General features: G+C 56.7%; 1 protein-coding gene across 1 annotated transcript; it reads right to left on the bottom strand.

Moving 5' to 3' along the window:
* Nucleotides 1–1,181: 1,181 nt before the first annotated feature.
* LAMC2 (laminin subunit gamma 2) lies at nucleotides 1,182–18,271 on the bottom strand. The gene is made up of 23 exons (XM_063345181.1): nucleotides 18,190–18,271; nucleotides 14,158–14,346; nucleotides 11,810–11,939; nucleotides 10,809–10,907; nucleotides 10,453–10,589; nucleotides 9,965–10,087; nucleotides 9,646–9,835; nucleotides 9,180–9,292; nucleotides 8,652–8,870; nucleotides 7,635–7,814; nucleotides 6,909–7,142; nucleotides 6,538–6,674; nucleotides 6,058–6,211; nucleotides 5,767–5,972; nucleotides 5,414–5,493; nucleotides 4,817–4,954; nucleotides 3,889–4,033; nucleotides 3,498–3,647; nucleotides 3,018–3,132; nucleotides 2,731–2,930; nucleotides 1,974–2,132; nucleotides 1,789–1,888; nucleotides 1,182–1,590 (listed from the first exon to the last, which is right to left on the bottom strand). Exons 1-23 carry the CDS (start codon nucleotides 18,269–18,271, stop codon nucleotides 1,340–1,342), a joined length of 3,531 nt encoding a protein of 1,176 aa, XP_063201251.1. The 3' UTR covers nucleotides 1,182–1,339.
* Nucleotides 18,272–19,297: the final 1,026 nt, after the last annotated feature.

The raw sequence follows: 19,297 nt of genomic DNA, 5'->3' as shown, positions 1-19,297 counted from the left end.
ACCGTGCAGGTTGGGGAGCTTCAGCAGAGTTGACTTCCAGCACCTGCTAGCTCTTTTTTTCCCCCCTGAAATGGCATCTAAGGGAAGCTGGGAGCGGTGTCAGAGCGGAGCTGGGCCCACAGGAGAGCCATGGGTGGGTGAAGCAAACACCATAGTCCTCAACTCCTCCAAGCTCTGCTCAGATTTGCAGTGGGAAACCCTGCAGACAACTACTTGAGCCTCCGAGAAACATCTAGGACCACGTGGGAGGGAGGGATGGAGGGGGAACTGGGCAGCACCAAATGAGAGGTGGAGACTCATTCAAGACATCGTCAATATTTTTAAATGGATCAAATCAGGACACTGGCACTCCAGCAGTACGGGACCAGGCTCTCAGACATGAGAGCTTGTGGCTGCAAGTCCCTGGAGAAAGCCCTCATTCCTGTGACAAGTGCTGCAGGGTCTCCTGAGTGCTTGTGCAGAGGGGACACCACCTTGCTTCTCCCAGGCTCTAGGAGACCCAGGAAGCTGCCTGGTACCGCGCTAGCTGGTCTTGGAAGGAAAGGTTGTGCTTGGCCATGTAAGAGGATGGTAGAGGGACCTGTGCTTGCCCAGGAGGAGCTTTAACAAGAAAGCCATCCCTCAGGGGTTTCAGGACATATAAAGAAGTGTGGGAGGAAAAAAGGGGGTCCTCTCCTCCTGGCTGAAGGGAGCAGGTGGAGCAGAAAAGACTTTCCATTTGAGAAGCCCCAGCAGTTCTCTCCTGCTCTGCTACCCAGGCAGCCTGGGACCCCCTTCTTCCTCCACCCAGCACAGCACGCTGAGCTCAAAGGTAGCTGGCACTTCCTCCCTGAGCTGCATCCTGAGCTACTGAAGGTGAGGAAGACCCCACGGAGAACATGAGTAGGAGGCGGTGGTGGCAGTGTCAAAAGTAAGGACAGAGACTCTCCATCCTTCTGTGTGTGCCAGACCAGGAGAGGGGATCCACAGGGGATGGAGAACCTCTCAGCTGCGAAGTTCAGGCTCTGAACTGTGCAAATTCCCAAGGTTGACACCAAGCAAACCCCACCTGCACCTCAGAGAAACATGGTAGGAACGGGCTGTTCCTCAGCCAGTAGCACCTTCACTCAACCAGGCTCCTCCTTCCTCCCGTGACCGAGGGACAGACCACTTTGAAAAATCAGGGACTCTCCAGGGTCAGCGTGACAATGCTAACTTCAGCCGCCACACTGAACTTGAAGGTAAGGGTCAGTTCAACACAATCAAATGCAGCCGGTCCTGCCGGGTTTGGGGAGGGCAGCTGGACCAGGCTCTCCTGCCTTCACAGCCTGGCAGGTGCCACAGCCTTTCCAGAGTTCACTCACGGCAATTCAATGGCTTTTGTGTTGTAACAGCCCGGAGGAAGACTCCTCTGGATATCCTCCAGGTTCTTAATATCTGCCAGGATCTTGTCAATGCTGCTTTCCAGCTTCTGCATCTGGACCTTCTGCGACTCGGCTGTCTGCTCCAGCTCCGACATCTCCTCCTTCAGCTGTTTGCTTCTGGTTTTGGCTTTGCTAAAATTCATCTCAAGCTGCTTCAGGCCATCCTCATCCACAGCACCAGGCTGGTCTGGTGCACAGGAGGAAAACAAGAAAGAGGGAACCATGGATGGGGGCTGAGGATTTGATTAGATTAGATCTTTCTAGATACTTCATCTCCATCCCGCTGCCCAGCCTGTTTACAGACATCATCCCGCACAACTCCCCACCAAGACCCCAGTGGGGACCTGTCTCCATCCACACCCTACAGCAGCAGCTCAAAACCTACTCATCAGACGCAGCAGCTCTTCCAAGGTGCTCAACGTCTCCTGCACGACCACCCCTGCCTGGCCAGCTTTAGCGTGGACCCTCTGAGCTTCCTGCGCTGTCTAAAAGGCAAGGTGGCAGCTGTAAGCAAAGTCTTGCCCAAACATCAACAGGGCAAGGGGCAAGGTGAGGGAGATGGGGACCCACCTCCTGTATCACAGCAGCATCCGCCTCAACCTCTGAGAGCTTCCTCTCAAATTTGCCATCCACTTCCTTGGCCTCACGCTGCAGGGTGGCCACAGCTTTCTCCAGGGCCAGGACACTATCAGCTGTCTTGTTGGCTTCCACCTTCAGCTGTGTGATCTCCTAGGGAATGCAAAGGGACTTTCAGAAGGGCAGACCGTGGCTGAAATCGGTCTGGGTGCACTGGGGCACGGAGCTGGTGGAAACTGCTTCCTTCTACAGGGACCCAAAATTATCGCAGTCTTTCCTGTGTCCTTCATGTGCTCCCACCCGTTGCTCCAGAGAGTTGTTTCTATGATTACAGCTCAATCCCTCCTGCAGACATCAGTGAATCCCTTGGGAATTACAACATACAGTCTGGGGGTCGAACCCACCAACACCAAATCTGGGAGCTCACAAGCCTGCCAGCAATTTAGACTGTGGAAGTGAAAAATCCCCTTGGTTACCAAAAGGTGGCTACAGACAGATGCCACAGAGACCCTCACTGGACAAAAATGCCTGCAGAGACCCCTGTGCACCCACCATCTACAGACAACTCTGCTATCCCTGCAGGATCCACTACAGACAAACGTCAGCCAAAAAGTCAATGCTTCAGGCCCAAAAGGCAACACATCAGGTCTACTATGAAGACCCATTGGAGTTGCCAACCCTCTCCTGTTCTTCCATAATTTTCCCTTCCAAACCCTTTTCTGCCAACAATAGCACCAGGGCTTGCCCTCACCTGCTGGATCCCCATGGTGATCTCCTTTGCTTCCCCTGCTGCGCTGCTGGCCGCCTTGGATTCAGAAGCAGCACTTCCCAGGATGGCTTCAGCTCGGTCTGTCTTCTCCCTGGCACTTGCGACCATGCTGCTGATAATCGGTAGCCTCCTCATGGCATCTTCAGCTTCCCTTCTCTTGTCATCTGCTTGCAGGTTAAACTCTGAAAGAAATGCATGTGGAAATGAAGCTGCGCCACCTTTGTGAGATCCCACAAGGCAGGGGAAAAGAAGGGTTTCTAAGACATTACCCCGGAGGCTCTTCAGGATCTGTTCCACCTCGTAGAAGGTGGCGTTGCCAGCACTCACGGCTTGCAGGGCTGTGCTCCTGGCAAGGTTGGCTCGGGACAGCAGCTGCGTCAGCGTCTGTGACAGACCAAAGGGACACAATAGGCAGATGAAGGACGCAATATGGGAACACCAGACAGTCCCTCAACCAGCTCCGGTAATCATGAGTCATCTTAGCTCTAATCCTTCCAGAAACATGTCTTCAACCTGCCTCACATGGAGCACATGGAGGAGGTGCGGGGGTGAGACCCTGCACCAGCAGCTCCACTCAAACGCTGAGGTCTCCCACTGGCTCCAGAAGAACAAGCCCGAGTGTCGGTGTTTCTGAGGAAGGCAAACAGGCCAGGACAGCACGTAGTAGCGGTGGTGCCACAGGCATCCCACCAGGGCTCCAACTCACGCTGAAGAGGACTCAAGCCGCAGACCCCCAGCCAACCTCTTACCGCTCTCTCGCCCTCTCCCCTCCGCAGCAGCTGCTTGATTTCTTCCTCCCAGCGCCCCGTGCGGCTCTGCAGCTGCCTGTACTGTGCCATGTAGGTGTCCACCAGGCTCAGGAGAGCGCTGGCGTCCTGCCTCAGCCGGGTTGCTTCCCCCTGAAACACAGAGATGCGATGACTGCCTGGGGGTCCCAACGTCTCCCCAGGAACTACAGCAAGAAGCAACGGATGCTTCTCTCTTGCTCCTTGTGCCTATGGCTGGCAAAAGGATGGGAGGATGCATATCTGATGGCTCCCCAGTGGAGCCAGAGCCCTGGGAAGGGCTGACCTGCTGGCAGGAAGGGTGTAGGGGAGAGCAAAAGGGGATTTCCTGGTCCCGCAGGCACAAAGCCCTCACCTCAAAGGAGCTGATGTCGGTCTTCGTCAAGCGGGACAGGGATTTGAGGAGCACAAGGCTGCCCTGATAAGCCCTGTCTGCTTTGGAGGCCATCCCATCAGCATCAGCCTTCAGGCCTCCAACCAGTGACTTCAGCTCCTCATACCTGCATGGATGCAAGGTTGAAGAGCACAGTACCAGCCAAGCTGCCAAACCCCACCACAGCATTGATGCTGCCTCCTGCATTGACTTGTTCACGTTCCCCGAGTCCTCTCCAGGGCCCCACACAGATTTATCATGTTGGAAAAGCTAATTGCAAACAACCCCCTCATCCCAGCCCCTCCGCCCAGCGGGACATCTGCTGGCTACTCACTCATGCTCCAAAATCCAAAGGTGTTTCACACCAGCTGAACCTTCACGGGCTCTGCAGTGGCTCTGCTAATCCCTGCCACTGGATGTTCCCTCCTGCACATCCCCATTCAGCTTCATTCCCCATTAACTTCATTCAGGGCCATTTTGCTCACACCCCACCACTGGTGTGCAAAGTCCCAGCACCGTGGTGGGCTCTGGAGAGGCACCACCCCAACCAGACAACGTGGGGATAAATCTACCCTTGGGCTAAACCTAGCCCAGATTTGCAACTGGGCGCAGAGTCACCCCCATGAGCCTGTTCACACACACGGCATTAAACCCCTTCCCCAGCTGTGGCCATGCCCCCGGGGACCATCACGGTCTGTGGGATGGGAAGCAGATGCTCCGCAGAGCTGCCAACCCTCCACCTCCACCACTCAGACGTGCCAGCAACCGAAATCCAGGCAAGTGCCTGCCTGCCCTGCCTCCAACCGCATGTTTCTGCAGCTCCGCTGGGGAGACAGGAGAGGAGGCATGGACACTTGGCCACCCCCTTCCTCCCTCCCAGGTCCCTCCGGGACACGCAGCAGCCACTCACTTCCCAAGCAGCCCTCGCAGGGAGCCGGAGGCAGCCTCCTCTCCACCGGCGGCTGCACGCACCAGCTCCAGCGCTTGCTGCGCGTCCTCCCGTGCAGCCTTCACAGCTTGCTCAATGGTGTTGGCGGCCTGTGCATGGCTGCAAAGCACAGGAAGGGGCTGGTCAGAAAGGTTTCCCACCTGAGCTTCCTCCACCAACTTCCTTTACTGTTGTATTCAGTGGTGCTGGACCAGACCTTCCCAGGACACACAACATGTTTGAGAAGAGGAGTCATATTTCGCTTGTCCCTCCTGCATCTCCTAAGGGTAGAGGAGCACCAGGGGGAAGGCAGGTCCTGCCTGTTCCAACCAGACATCCTCAGACCAAACTCTGACCCCAAAGATACTTCTAAAAATACACCCAGCACCACCCTCTAAGGCAACCGAGGACAGCTCTGTAGGGCAGCGAAGTCAGCCCAGCAGACACATCATCCCTTGCTCCAGGACTAGCAGAGAGGTTGTGGCAGCTGCAGCCTGACAGCAAGGGAAGAACCCCCAGAAAGGGACCTTCTGGGCACCCAGCAAGATCTCAGCCCCCCTCCCCGCAGGAGCAACTCACCTGTTGGCCAGTCTCAGAGCTTCCTGGGCCAGCATCAAGAACTGATTTGAGCCCCCGGGAAGGTTTGAAACAGGAATGGTCTGAGGAGGAAGAGAAGCATGAGTGCTCTCCCCTGCCCCTCCGTCCAATTCAGCAGTAGAAGAGGCCACTGCAGCACATTAAATATCCACAGGCCCCCAAAGACCCCTGCCAGCACCTCTCCACGTCCCAGCCCTACAGAACCAGCCACCAGAATATCTTCTGCAGTCAAAAATGAATGTAACAACTGAATATGTTAAATTCTTCTCTCCCCATGTATTTTTTTTTCCAGCCCTGGTCTAGACTAAGAGACCGTCACCCAAGGATGTTCTTACCACCCGACGCAGAGCAGCTGTGCTGCGGTCCAGGTCCAGCCTGGCTCTCTCCAGCAGCTGCCGGGTGTCCTGCACCTGCCTCTCGTACTGTCTCCCAAGAGACCTCAGCCTCTCCACCGTTGCCTTGATCTCGCTCAAGTGGCTCTGAGAGCTGGACACTTGCCCCTTCATCCTGGCCACCCGGCTTTCCAGAGACCTGTCAGAGGCTGGGGAGAAGAAAAGCGAGAGGCTGAAGAGAAACTCATCGCTGAGAAAAATCCTCCCCATCCAAGGGCAGCAGGCGGGTGGTACCTTGCAGGCTCAGGGCTTCCCCGAGGATAGCCCGCAGCATCTCCTCGGCCAGCTGCATCCTCCCCTCCAGCTCCTGGCTCTCGGCCCCACCGCCAGCTTGCACCTCTGAGAACAGCAGCTCGAGCTCCACCAGCTGCTGCATGTACAGGTCCACCTGCAACCACAGCAGAGCAGGCCATCAGCCAGCAGGACACTGAGCCCATGGTGGAAAGGCCAGGGTGGGAACCGGGTCCAACCAGAGGATGGAGAGCAAAGCAAGGGCTGGTTTTCAGATGGGGCATGGCAGGCCAGCAGTTCTAGGTCACTGTTTTTTTATTGGCTGAATCAGGTACAAACCCAAGTTTCAGGCACAGCCTGCAAAATCACTTGATTCACACTAGGAGATAGTTGAGGATGCCAGGAGGAGGTGCTTGATGGTAAATGTATGTGTCTCTCCCCGCCTTGCTGCTCAGGGGCCCCGGGGCTGGCAGAGATGCTCACCTGGGCTTTCACCTGGCCGTAGCAAGCCGGGCACTCACTTTCTTCACAGTTGGGACCCTCGAAGCCAGGCTTGCAGATGCAGCTCCCATCACTCCCACACTTCAGGGGCTCGGCACCAGCCGAGTCACAGGCGCAGGCTGTGGGTCGGAGTGGCACAGGTTCAAAAGCGCCTGTCCCCACCGCAAGTCTCAGCACATCCTTCCGTCCACCCTCTACCCTCTGCTTTCCTCCCACCATTTAGCCCAGTGCTCTGCTTCCTGCCCTCCGCTCCCCAGTTTCCAGCCTTGGCTTTTGCAGCATCAACCTTCCCACCCAAGCACCTGCATGGATTTTCTTACTCATCCCCAGCTCAAACAGTGCCCAGTTCTCACCCCTGCACTTGTCGGCCGGATCGGGGGCCAGGGGGTTCCCGAAGAAGCCATCTTTGCAGCGGTCGCAGTAGAAGCCGGCAGTGTTGTAGATGCACTTGAGGCACTCGCCTGTCCGGCGGTCGCAGTTGCCCACGGCGTTGGGTTCCACGTTGCCATTGCAGTGGCATGGCTGGCAGGGCCGGGAAGCCGCTGGGTCTCCAAAATAGCCGTCGGCACAGTACTCGCAGTTGTCCCCTGGGAAAGGAGAGATGAGGAGAAGCTCAAGCTCTTGCCCAGCAGGCAGAGGCTGCCTCGCTGCTTCTGTCCCACAGAAATGGGGGAGTTCAGCCCCGTCAGGGTTGGCACAACAGCATCCCCACTCTCCTAGCCACCACGGCCAATACACAATGCAGCAGGCAGGCTCTTGAAAGCTGGGTGCAACAACTGACCTCGGGCAAGTCGTTTCCTATTTGGTGGGTTTTTTCCTGTTTTTCTTTTCCCCTCCCTCTCCACACATCCTTATTCCATCCATGTTATCTGTTTAGATAAGAACCTTTCCCGGGGCAGGGCAATGGGCGTTTACACAGTCCTTGGAGCTGAAACGCCCCATAGGCAAGCCAGGCTGAGAAGATGGGATGATCCGGCTGGCTCCAAGCACCCTGGCCCACTGCTGCCCGCATCTCCCTGTACAGCGGGTAGAAGCTCTGGAGAAAAGCAGAGCAGAAGCTGCCTGGAGAAGGGCATTACCATCAGCTCCAAGAGGGCAGCGGTCACAGATGACCTCCTGGCCACCCAGCACCACCAAACAGCCTTGGCCGTTGCTGCAGGGGCATGGCCTGCAGCCATGCGGCGGTAGGGGGTCTCGGTAGAAGCCGAAGGGGCAGCTGACACTATTGCCCACGTTTTCGTCTCCCGAGTAGCATTCACCTGAAGGAGGAAGGAAAGGGCTTAGGGCAGTTTGCTGTCACCCCCGGTGGGGTACCTCCACCGCTCCACCTCCTGGCCACTCGCTGCAGCACAAGCACCCATGGGCCAGCATCCTCCACCGGAGCCCTCGCGATCCCCACACCTGCCCGTACACGCTTCATTTCTCTGCCCATCAGTCCGTCACCATGCGGGAAGGACCGTGACCTGCTCCTGCAATGGGAGCCCAGCGAGAGTCCCATGGAGGAGCCCACCCCACAGCATGGAGGCCCGCCGTCACCACCCAAAGGTGGCTGGAGCTCGCTTTTCAAAGCTCATAAAGCTCTCGAGGAGCCACACGTTGCCTTTTGTGCCTCCTGATTAATGCTCACATATTTGAAATTCATTTCCAATTCAGACTTGGAAAACAGCGACAGCTTAACTTTGCGTTACTTTGACTTTACTTGGCAACACTGTGGGGTATTTTAACAAGACAGGTAGTAAAACATGTTTACATCCCTGATATCTACTGACAGCACAATTACTTTTAAAATAAAAAGTCAGAAGAAAAATTTGTAATGCTATTCAAGCAGTAGCAGCTGCTTTTTACTCTCTCCATTGAGGATCACCTAAGCCCAATTTGATCCCAGTGCATCTTTCCTGTATATTTGGCCACAGCGTTTCTGGGCTTTGAGGAGTTTTACCCTCATTCCAGACGTTCCCTGCACTCCAGCCCCCCGAGCCAGGGATCTCGTCTCACTCAGTGTCCCCCACGCTCCCCTGGGGCTCAGTTCCCAGGGCGCAGGCAGCTGCCCTGCCATCCCATCAGCCCTACGAGCACAACGTCGTGGCTTTTCTTACCGGAGTCAGGGTCACAAATTCCTCCCCCCTGGCAATTGCACGGCACACAGGTGCTGAACGGCCCCAGGCCGGGAGCATCTCTGCGGTAGCCAGGGGCACACCTCTCGCAGAACTGCCCCAGGTAGCCCGCTGGGCACTCGCAGCGCTCCACCCAGGCAGCGGGGACACCGGCCACTGGCTGCGCAGACACCAGGGTGACGTTGTCGATGTAGCCGGTGCCTGGAGAGAGACAGAGCAGGTCACCCGCGGGGGCCAGCAGCTCCACCTGGACCCAGGACCTGCACAGGTCCCACGTTTCATTACAACACCCATGGGCAGATGGACCGGAGCCAAGGCTTCGCTGTCCCCACTGCTACCAACCTGCTCAATCTCTTCATAATTTAATTTTGCCCATCTTAGGGTGCTTTTTAAAATTATTATTATTTTTAATATCTTTTAGCAAAGGTGTCTCCATCTGGAGACTTGGCTTCTCCAGCAACGAGGAGAAGCCAACCTTGTGCTACCCCCTTGCAGCTCTCCCCCACTTACTGTACTCCCCAAAGGTGGCTCGGATCCAGAGAGCTGTCAGATTTCCCAGCAGCCTCCGATATTCAAAGTGATTCAGCCTCGGGCTCCACTTGCTGCTTGGGTGCTCGTCCAACCTGCCCGTGGGAGGGGGGAGAAGTGGAACCGGTTTCAAGAAAATGAGATGCCTCGTCAAGAAAACGCAGCAGCCCTCACCCATCTCCTTCCTGAGCTCAAGGCTTTGGGGAACAACCTCCACCCACATGACTAACCCAGAGCAAAGTACCCATCCCACCCTCAAGCCAGATTTCCTACCGCTCCTCTCCACAAGGTCACATTCTCATCCAGGAGAGAAGCACCTGAGTTGCATCCAGCCCAAACCAGGCAACCATTTGTCACCTCCAAGGGATCACAGCTGAATCCAGGAGCTCCTTGAAGCCACAGCCTTTCTTGCTCACCCTGCCCCAAACGCCCCGGCATCCCCCTTTACCTGAACGTGTATGTCTGGCTAACACCACAGGGCAGGACCTTCCCCTGGGGCAAGAAGGGGGCAGTGACCCTCAGGCCATCTCCTTCCAGGACCACGTCGTGAGGAGATGGCTGGCGTCCCCCTCGGTCCAGGCGGTAATCGAAGGAGAGCGTCTGGCCATAGCTCAGCTGCTGGTTCCCGAGAAATTTTGCTAGAAAGGGAAGGAAGGGAGAAAATTAAAGGCTTAAAGTCTTGCCTTCCTCCTAAAGGCCTGGTTCATGGGATCAGATCAAGCAAAGGAGACACCATCACCTCTCCCCCTCACCAACATCACACCTACCAGGTGCCACGAAGTATATCGGCTCCGATCTCCTCGCCGTTATGAAGGCATCCTGATGGCGCGGGGACCACTGGAGCTGGGCTGAGGAGCCGCTTTCATGGACACCTCGCCAGTCTTCGGCACCTGGAGCACCAACGAGGCGCAGTCAGTGGGGACAGGGAAGGCATTTTCAGGACTCCAGCAACTTTCTCAAGCTGTGTCTTATCAAAACCCTCCAGCTTCCTACCCCTTGACCTCCGAGGAGGCAGCACAGATATCCCTGTGCTGATAATAAGCCAGGCATAGAGGTTTCCTCCAAACTGGCAGGAAAGACATGATGAAGCAAGTCTACGCTTGCTCTCGCACCCTACTTCTGCCTAGGATCAGGCCATCCCACCCGTCAAAGCACAGGGACTCCCAGCAAGGCTGCAAACTGGCCTTCAGCACATTAAAGAGAAGGGATGGCAAACACCCTCAGGAGCCATAGGGATGTCCTGCTTGGGCTTCACCTTGCTGGAAGGTGGAGGTGATGTTGTAGATGCTGTGGTTGTCCGCACTGACACACACCGATGAGTGCCCATAGCAAAAGCAGGGAGAGCATCCCGTGGGGTTTCTGGCGTCCAAGTTATAGAAGTGTCGCTTGCACCTGGGAAAACATAAGAAGGTGACAATGTTCGAGTCTGTTTTCTCCTGTTCATGGCCAGCACAATCAGCCCTCTAATGACAGCCATGCAACACAGCTGTCGCCATGGTTCAAGGTCATCGCCAGGCTAGGATGGCAAGGTGGGCAACTGCCAGGGATGCAATTGTCAGGGAGATGGAGGACATGCCACCCAGGGGTCCGGCAAGTCCTCCTGGCACCCACCTCTCGCAGCGCTCTCCGGTAGCACTCGCCTTGCAGACGCAGCGGCCGGAGAGGCAGCCCCCCGTGCTGCCAGCTGGGTCACACTCGCATCGCGCACTCCTGCAACAGGGACAGTGGGAACCTCTACCTGGAGTTCCAGCTCAGCCTGGGAGTTCAGTGCCCCCAGCTGCTTTACAAGACAGCAGAGAAACACCCCCACACACCCCCCAGCTACCAGTCCCATGCTAGAAGGGGAAAAATAATCAGCAGAGCCATTTCTCCAAGTAATCCACCTGCAGCAGTATGGATGCTGGGCTGAGACAATGCCCAACGCCACCGCCCCAGGACACCCCGGAGCACCAGGCCCACCTACAAGAGCAAAGCGAAGCTCTGCTGAGCTTGATAAACCCTGGCTGAGTCTAATAGACCCTGGCGGAGCTCCAACAGGCAGCAACAGCCAGGGAGGCTCAGGCAGGAGGCCAGGCATGGCAGCACGGCTGCAGGCAGCCACCCTTCGCACGCTGGGGGCCCCGGAGGAGAAACAGCAGGGTGAAGCAAGGAAGACGAGGAGCTGGGGAAGCCAAACCAGAAATGCTTCAAAAGGTGTTTAAACAGGGCTTCATGCAAAGGAAGGGGTATGTTTTTGCATGCACATCTGCAAGTGGCACCGACACCAGGCAGACCCATGCACGGGCAGGTTTTATATCACATCAGCTAGCCCAGCTGTTATCTGGCACCTTCTGGATTATAAAGCAAACACCTCGGAGCATGGCTAAGGTCAGCTTTTGACACTATTGCGTGACAGCGAGCTCTGCAGGGTGGGATGGACGTCCAGCCCCACTCAAGCCTGCTCTCTCCCAGCGAGGTTAGCTTAAGACTACCGGTGTGCTGCCGCGAATCAAACCACCTCTGCCCTTGCACGGGGTGTTTTCAGCCAGCACAGGCCCTCCACAGCAGCTGGGAGAGCTCTGGAGGCTGGCCCTCCAGCTGTCCCCATGCCATCCATGGTCACCAGCACTTACTGTCCGCTCCTCCGGCACCCAGCCTCGGAGAGGGACTCAAAGCCCGGCTGGCACTGGTCGCACTTCTTGCCCATCACGCCAGGTTTGCAGCTGCACCGGCCGCCACTGTCGCACTGTGGGCTGAGGGCACCTGCAGAACGAGGAGAAGGAGAGGTTTGGATGGGCGCCTTCCCACACCGTCCTGGCCATGCTGCTGGTTGAACAGGGAGCAAAGCACCGCACCGTCATCGCAGCAGCAACCCAGGTGCAGTGACAGGCACCCAGCACAGGGATGAGACACCAGGTCTGGATGTTAAAGCGGCTCCAGCTTCCCTGACTGATGCAGGAGACGTGGAAGAGATAAATCCCATCCGGCATTGACCAGATGCCCAGGACAAGGATCCTCTTCCCTACCATAAGACGGACTCCAGAGCATGCAAACCAAGCAGAGCATTTTCTTCTTCTTTGCCAGACCCTCTGCTAGTATACATGGGTAGAACTTGATTTTGGTCCCTCTACAAGGATCCTATAGGTACGAGCTACCTACGTGCAGAGCAAACTGAAACCTGGTGAGGATGAAGGAGCCATCACATCTACTGTGTAACCACCACAAGACCCATGGAAAACACCCCAGAGGTAGAAATCCCATCTCATAGCCCTGCAGCCTGCAAAAAGCCACTGGAGGAGCTGGAGAGGCTGAAGTCCCTTCCCAAGCACCGCGGCACTTTGCACTGCCTCCCTTCCTGAGGCACAACACCATGAACTCAGGAATTATTCTTTCGCTTTTACAAGGCAATTAAAAGCCTTTGCAGAACCCGCCAAACATTACAACACCCAGGAAGCATCAGCCTGACTCACAAAGCCAGCAAAAGCCACCGCTCCCTGCATTGGGGTTTGGCCTCTGTTCTGGAGATAGGGATGGCAGCTGGGAGGGGCAAGCAGCTCCCCACAGGCAGCTCCTGGCAGGCATCAACGGGTTCATGGCCACCTGCCAAACTCAGGGCAGAGCGGAGCAGGGTCCCTCTCAGTGAGGCAGGGATTGTTGGTGGAGATGTTGGAGGGAAGAGATGCCATCCAGGGGGACCTCGACAGGCTGGAGGAGTGGGCCCATGTGAACCTCATGAAGTTCAATAAGGTCAAGTGCAAGGTCCTGCACCTGGGTCAGGGCAATCCCCAATATCATTACAGACTGGGGGATGGATGGATGGATGGATGGATGGATGGATGGATGGATGGATGGATGGAGAGCAGCTCTGTGGAGGACTTGGGAGTACTGGTGAAAAGTCGGACATGAGCTGGCAATGCGCGCTCACAGCCCAGAAAGCCAATCGTGTCCTGGGTGCATCACCAGCAGCATGGCAAGCGGGTCAAGGAGGGTAATGTTCCCCCTCTACTCTGCTCTCGTGAGACCCAGCTGGAGCACTGCATCCAGCTCTGGGGTCCCCAGCACAAGACATGGATCTGTTGGAGCATGTCCAGAGGGGGCCATGAAAATGGTCAGAGGGCTGGCGCACCTCTGCTACGGAGAAAGCTTGACAGAGTTGAGGTTGTTCAGTCTGGAGAAGAGAAGGCTCTGGGGACACCTTATTAAAGGCCTTCAATATATAAACAGGGCTCAATATATAAAGGCAAGCTTCACAAAGACTTTCAATTGTGTCATAAAAGTGAAAGGATAATTCTGAGTTCACAGCATTGTATCTCGGGAGGGGAGATGGTACAAAGACAGAGAGACTTTTTACCAGGGCCTGTAGCATCAGAACAAGGGGCCCACATTTTAAACTGAAAGAGAGGAGGTTTACAGTGGACATAAGGAAGAAACGTTTTACAGTGAGGTTGGTGGGACACTGGAACAGGTCACCCAGAGAAGTGGTGGATGCCCCATCTTTGGAAGTGTTCAAGGTGAGGCTGGCTGGGGCTCTCAGCAACGGAAATACTGGAAGATGTCCCTGCCCATGGCAAGGGGATTGGACTAGGTGATCTTTGAAGGTCCGTTCCAACACAAATCTTTCTGTGAGCCTGTGATTATTCTGGGGGGCAGGTGGGTCTTGAAGCCTGGCTGCAGCCTGGAGCTGCTGAGAGGTTTGGAACTCCCAGCACCCAGCAGTGAAGCACCCAGGGGGAGGAGGAGCTCCTGTGACTTATGGTGCAGGAACACAGCACAGGGGCTCTGGCACCTCCCCAGACAACCCCACCCGGAGCCAAGCTGGCTCCTATCTCCTCCTGCAATGCTCTGGTCTGGCATGTAGGGACTTGGAGCGTGACCTAGCCCGTGTGCTCAGCAGGGCCTAGGGAGACGTACAGAGCAGGCACTTGAAGCCTCGGTACACCCTTGACCCAATCCTGTCCCCTCCCAGCCAGTGATCACATACCCTGGGGGTGGCAGCGGCAGGGCAGGCAGCAGTCCTCCTCCCGCTGGCGGAAGAAGCCCTCCTTGCAGCGCTCGCAGTGGACGCCCTCCGTGTTGCCCAGGCAGCCGAGGCAGCGGTACCCGTTCCCCGTCTCCCTCAGGAGGTGCCAGTCGAAGACGCACTGCCTGGACATCCCGTTGCAGTCGCAGACTGGGGAGAGAAGGTAGACATCTTAAATGACGCTTAGAGATGAGGACACCAGCTACGAAGCTGTAAGCCCACCCTGATGGCCAAGGAACAAGCCCAGGCGACGCAAACCTCCCCTTCTTGCTCTGCTAATAATGAGCCCTGTCCCCATGTCTCTGCGCTTACCCCCGTGTGTCTGCATCCATCAGCCACCCCTGTGCCACCAGTGCCCACACCGTGCCCCGCATCCACTCTCGCCAGGAAGAAAAGCGACAGCTGCCCACGCCACTGCATGGCAAATGCCAGGAAGGACAGGCATGAGATTTTGCATCCTGCTACAGCCAGGACAGATGGGACTGCTGGAGAGCAGACTGGCAGATATCTCACCAGACATGCCTGCTCCAGCACCCTTCATTGCCTTGCCCAGGTCTTCTCTTGAAGCCACCTCTCATCTGCTTGCCAAGCCCTCAGTGGCCAGTACGAGAGTGGTTAAGCCTGAGGACCTTTATTTCAGACGAGTTCCTCAGCGCCACCGAGGCGAGCAGCCACAACTGAGAGAATGGCTGGCAAAGGCAGGCAGGAGAAAGAAATACCCTGAGGGGAAAAGCAGGGTCTGGAGGGGTGCTGACGAGCGGCTCCAAACCACCTCGATGCTGCCACGGGATCCCCAACCTCCCTCTAAGGAACTATGCTCTCTGCTGACTTCCTTGGGACACAAAAGACGGTCCCCAGCTGCCCGCCCCCAGCCCAGGTCACCTCTGACAGCACAGGGAGGTGGAGGAAATCCAAAAGCAAGCAGAAACCTGCAGCATGGATGCAGACAGCAGGTCGTACTTGATACACATGGAGGCTCCTCCTTCCCAGCGCTCTTCTGGCATAGCTTAGCCTGAGGATACAAGGTCCCTGTCCTCTGCGTCTGTGGTTCCTGGACCAGGCGATGCCTCCTGCGCTCACCACCCAAGCACGCAGCACCCGGCGCTCACACCCGGGCACCGCCACCCCGGCACACCCCACTGACACCCGCATACCAGACGAAGGCACTCAGCAAGCGGCAGCCCAGCCCACTGCCGAGAGGAGAGATGACCTCATGCGCCAGCAAACAGAGAGGGGTTTTTTTTTCCAGCTCCAGCAAATTTGGCTCTTCCCTTGCAGCCTGGTCGCCAGGAGACCGAGGCCCCGCTGCAGGTGGTCTTCTGCCACCCCAGCCGCCTGGGAGGTGAGCTGTGGGTGCAGAAGCCCTGCCTCGTAGGGTATGAGAAAGCATCCAGAGCCTCGGTGGACATCACCAGTGAGCAAAAGGCAGAGACAATACAAACAACCCACCCAGAGCAGCGGCGTGGGACTTTCTCAAGGTATTTGGGCTCACCTTCACAGCGGGACGGCTCGGGGTCCATCCCACTCCCCATCCCGCCACACTAGAGCTAGAATATCTCAAATTGGAAGGGACCCATAGCAATCATCGAGTTAAACTCCACCCACGCAACACCCTACATCTACGTAATCCGGAGGATTTACTGGGTTGCTAAATTACAGGCTTGAACACCATTCCCCCAGGGAACGAAAACCTGTCTTCAGGTCTTGCCCTAAGGCTGCAGCACGTGAAGAGCCAGCTCTCCAGCCCTGGCAGGGATTCAGCTCTCCCTAATCCGAAGCCATTTAAGGTGCTGTTGCAGATTAGTGCCACCAACTCATCAGTGTAGCTGTTCCTGTTGCTGGTCTTCTCCTGGAAACCTGAAGCCTCAGGCAGGTTCATCTTTACCAAAAGAGAGGCACCGGAGTTGCTAACGAGATGGAGCACCCAGGAGATACTGGAAGATGAGGACCAACGGAGGACAGGATGATTTTTGTATCCAGGTGCCCTAAGGCTATGCCCTAAGATCATCCCATTCTCAGACAGCTGTGGAGAAGAACAGGCTCCACAGACAAGAAGCTTTGAGCTGGATTTCTTCAGTGCTCCATCGGGATGAAGGAGGTCCGCAGCACACCTCCAGCAGGGCATCAGTCCCCCAGCTCCCGCCCAGCAGAATAAAGCATGAAAAATGACTGTTTGCTGTGCTGAGACAAATTCCCACATCAGAAAGGCTTGGAGAAGGAGACAGGCAGCCTTGGGCCTCTTAAATTGTCTTCTCACATTCACAAAACCAGAAAACGAGGTTGGCACTGGGTCTGTGAGGAGCAGATCCGATAGCCCTGTACGTACGAGCTGGTCTGCAAAGACTGCTCCTTTCATCAAGGGATCAATAAAGCTTTCCATGCAACGAAGCCTCCACGACAAACAAGCCCTTCCCTGCTCCGTGCCCTTGGGACAGCGACCCAGAAAGCTGTCCATCTGCTGCCCTGGCTCCTGGGTTTCCCCATCACCCGACCCCACAGCTTTCTCGCTGCAGGAAGAGATGCCTGTGTCTCCTGGGGCTCCACCAGCACCAGCAAGCAGGGACCACACACCGGGAACCAAAAGCTGCCATGTGGTGTCTTCTCCTGTCCGCTACACAGAGATAGACACCTCATTGGCACAGTGGAGCTCTGACCTCCACAGCCCAGCTCTTCCCCGAGCCCTGGGAGATGCCTTCAGCCACCGTACGCAGGCACACACCACCGTGGCATGCGCGCTGGCTCGGGCAAGGCTCCGCTCGCACCAGGGCAGGAGCACCCTGAGCTCTGCCGCTCGGCCGGACCCCACACGAGCCCGGGTTGACCCACGCAGCTCATTTGCAAGCAAAACGGGGTTACGTGCGCTAATTACGAGCGCACATCTAGTGCCGGGACCAGGGGAGTAACAGCACGGGAGACTAGTCCACACCGCCGAACCAAGGCAGAAAATCCGCTGCATCATAGAAGAGCGGCTGGTTGTCGGCTGTCGCTTTCACATACGCGCAGAAGTAAGTTCAAGAGTCTGCGGAAAAGCAGCAGCTGCCTGAAAGCTGCCAGGAAGGGGTGGGGGGTGGCGGGGGGGAAGACAGTATTTTAAAACCTGCATGCAATTAAGGCTGCTGTAAAAATTATCCGAGTAGCATGAAAAGCAAATCAGGTCTTTTGTTTCTAAAACAAACAACCAAACCACTTATTCAGCACTTTTCCCCCCCTATCACATTGCACCGCGCTTAAAAGGAAAGCTGATAAAAGACCAGCTTCAAGCCGAGTGAGCGCGTTTCAGAACACCAGTACTGCAGACAAAAAAAAAAAAAAAAAAATTGAAATCATTCAGTATTTACAAAATACACGTGAAAACCCGATTTTGGCCAAATACACTCATCTCCAGCCTGTACGCCAAGGCGACCGAAACCCCGACACTGAATTACCTCTGGGCTGAACACACTTAAGCATCGCTGCGCTGCACCCTCCGCTACAGTTGCACACGCGAGAGGACCCTCTGGGTTTCTGAAGCTCGCCATGGGTCTGTGTGCTGTGGGAGACCCACCGCCTCCCACGGGACACCGCCGGCACCTCGTAAGCCCCATGGACTCGCACAAAACACAAACACTGCAGATACTGCTACAGCGAAGCGGACCGCAGGTGGCTCCGGCTCCTCCTCGGTCTTGCGGGGGGGTTTTGGTCAGAGCCGCAGCGGGCAGGCTCCCACCCAGAGCAGCAAGGCTTTATGCAGAAAGCAATAAAGCAATTGCACGTAAACACGTTATTTAAAAGGGATGCCAGCACGCAAACAAAACCCCACAAAGTCTGAATGCTCACGGGATATTTAGCCCCGGAGGAAATGCAAGGAGAAGCACCTGCAGGCCTCAACCTAATCCCGGGTGCGGGAGGGGAGAGGGCCCTGCAGCACCCGGTCACGGGGCAGGGCAGGCAGCGGGGCTGGCAGCGGGATGGCAGGGCAGGGAGCGGGAGCAGCCGGCCGTCCCCAGGCCTCACCTTCTCCTCTGCTGGCGCTCCGGGCGGCGGGCAGGAGGGACGCGGCCAGGCAGCACAGGGCCGGCAGCCAGCACCCGGCCATCGCGTGTGCCGGCAGCACGAGGGCCCGGCCGCAGGGGCTGCTCGCGAATGGTTTCCTATGGCTTTTTGCCTCTTGGGTGGTTTTTATCAGGGTTGCTCCACCTGAGTCACTCCCAACAGGAAGAACGCGTGTGCCGTGGGCTGACTCACCCCAGCAGGGAGAGCCCGGCCCAGGCGCCCGCGTCCCTGACGAGAGGGGCATCGTCGGGGCGCAGCACCCCCAGCAACCCCTGCCTGCGCCCAGCACAGGTGACAGCCCCGGGGATGAGAGCAGCGCGTGCCCCCGCAGACAGCCCTCCTGCCCGTCCCCTCCATTCCACCCGCCGCCACGGGCAGGGCGGCGGGGCTGGGGCGGGAGCGCGGGGCTGCCCGGGCACGCAGGCGGCTGCAGGGAGAGAGATGAAACACGATGAGCTCACGGGAAGCCTGGGGAGGGCGGAGGGGACCGCCAGCTCCGCCAACCCATGGGAGCAGGGCTCAGAACCGGCCAGAAGAGGTGACTAGCGGGACCCACCACCAATGGCTGCTGGGGTGCAAATAGACCCCGAGGGCAGCTCTGACACCGACTCAGAAAGCAGATCCGTCGGGATTTACCAGACTATTGTCAGTTTCAGGAAATCCCCAGACCTAGAAACAAGGTGGAGGCCGGGAATCTTCACACACCTTTGTCTGCTTTTGCTCCCGAGGTAGAAAACGGGGTTGGATGGGTCCTTGGCCTGACCCAGCGCAGTTGCTTTCGTGCTAGACAAAGGATGAGGTGTGGAGACAGAGAGGGGAATGGGCTCATCTGAGGTTGCTGATGGAGCTAGGGTGACGATGCATCTCCCCTGCTTACTATCATGGGACAGCAGCTGTCACAACTGACCGCAAGTGGTCCATGCGCACCAACACCATTAGATGAAATGAAGATGCCCATCAAATTTTCCCCCATTCCAAGGCCGGTTGCCTTTCAGGTCACCTTCTGCATCGGGGACTGAAAAGCAACCCAACAGGCAATGGCGCTGACGTGCTGCTCATTTCAGAGCTA

This window comes from Chroicocephalus ridibundus, chromosome 8 (assembly GCF_963924245.1).
Source record: "Chroicocephalus ridibundus chromosome 8, bChrRid1.1, whole genome shotgun sequence".
NCBI classification, from domain to species: domain Eukaryota; kingdom Metazoa; phylum Chordata; class Aves; order Charadriiformes; family Laridae; genus Chroicocephalus; species Chroicocephalus ridibundus.
The sequence above is the reverse complement of the archived record's forward strand: the minus strand, read 5'-3'. Positions and strand labels throughout refer to the sequence as shown.

Excerpts from the sequence above, each read along its gene's own strand:
- LAMC2 (XM_063345181.1), bottom strand. The coding sequence starts at position 18,271 with ATGGCCGGGTGCTGGCTGCCGGCCCTGTGCTGCCTGGCCGCGTCCCTC. Across the intron at positions 6,212-6,537 it reads ACGGCCAGGTGAAAGCCCAG|GTGGACCTGTACATGCAGCA; the intron begins GTGAGCATCTCT and ends CTGTGGTTGCAG. Across the intron at positions 4,955-5,413 it reads GCTCTGAGACTGGCCAACAG|CCATGCACAGGCCGCCAACA; the intron begins GTGAGTTGCTCC and ends TGTGCTTTGCAG.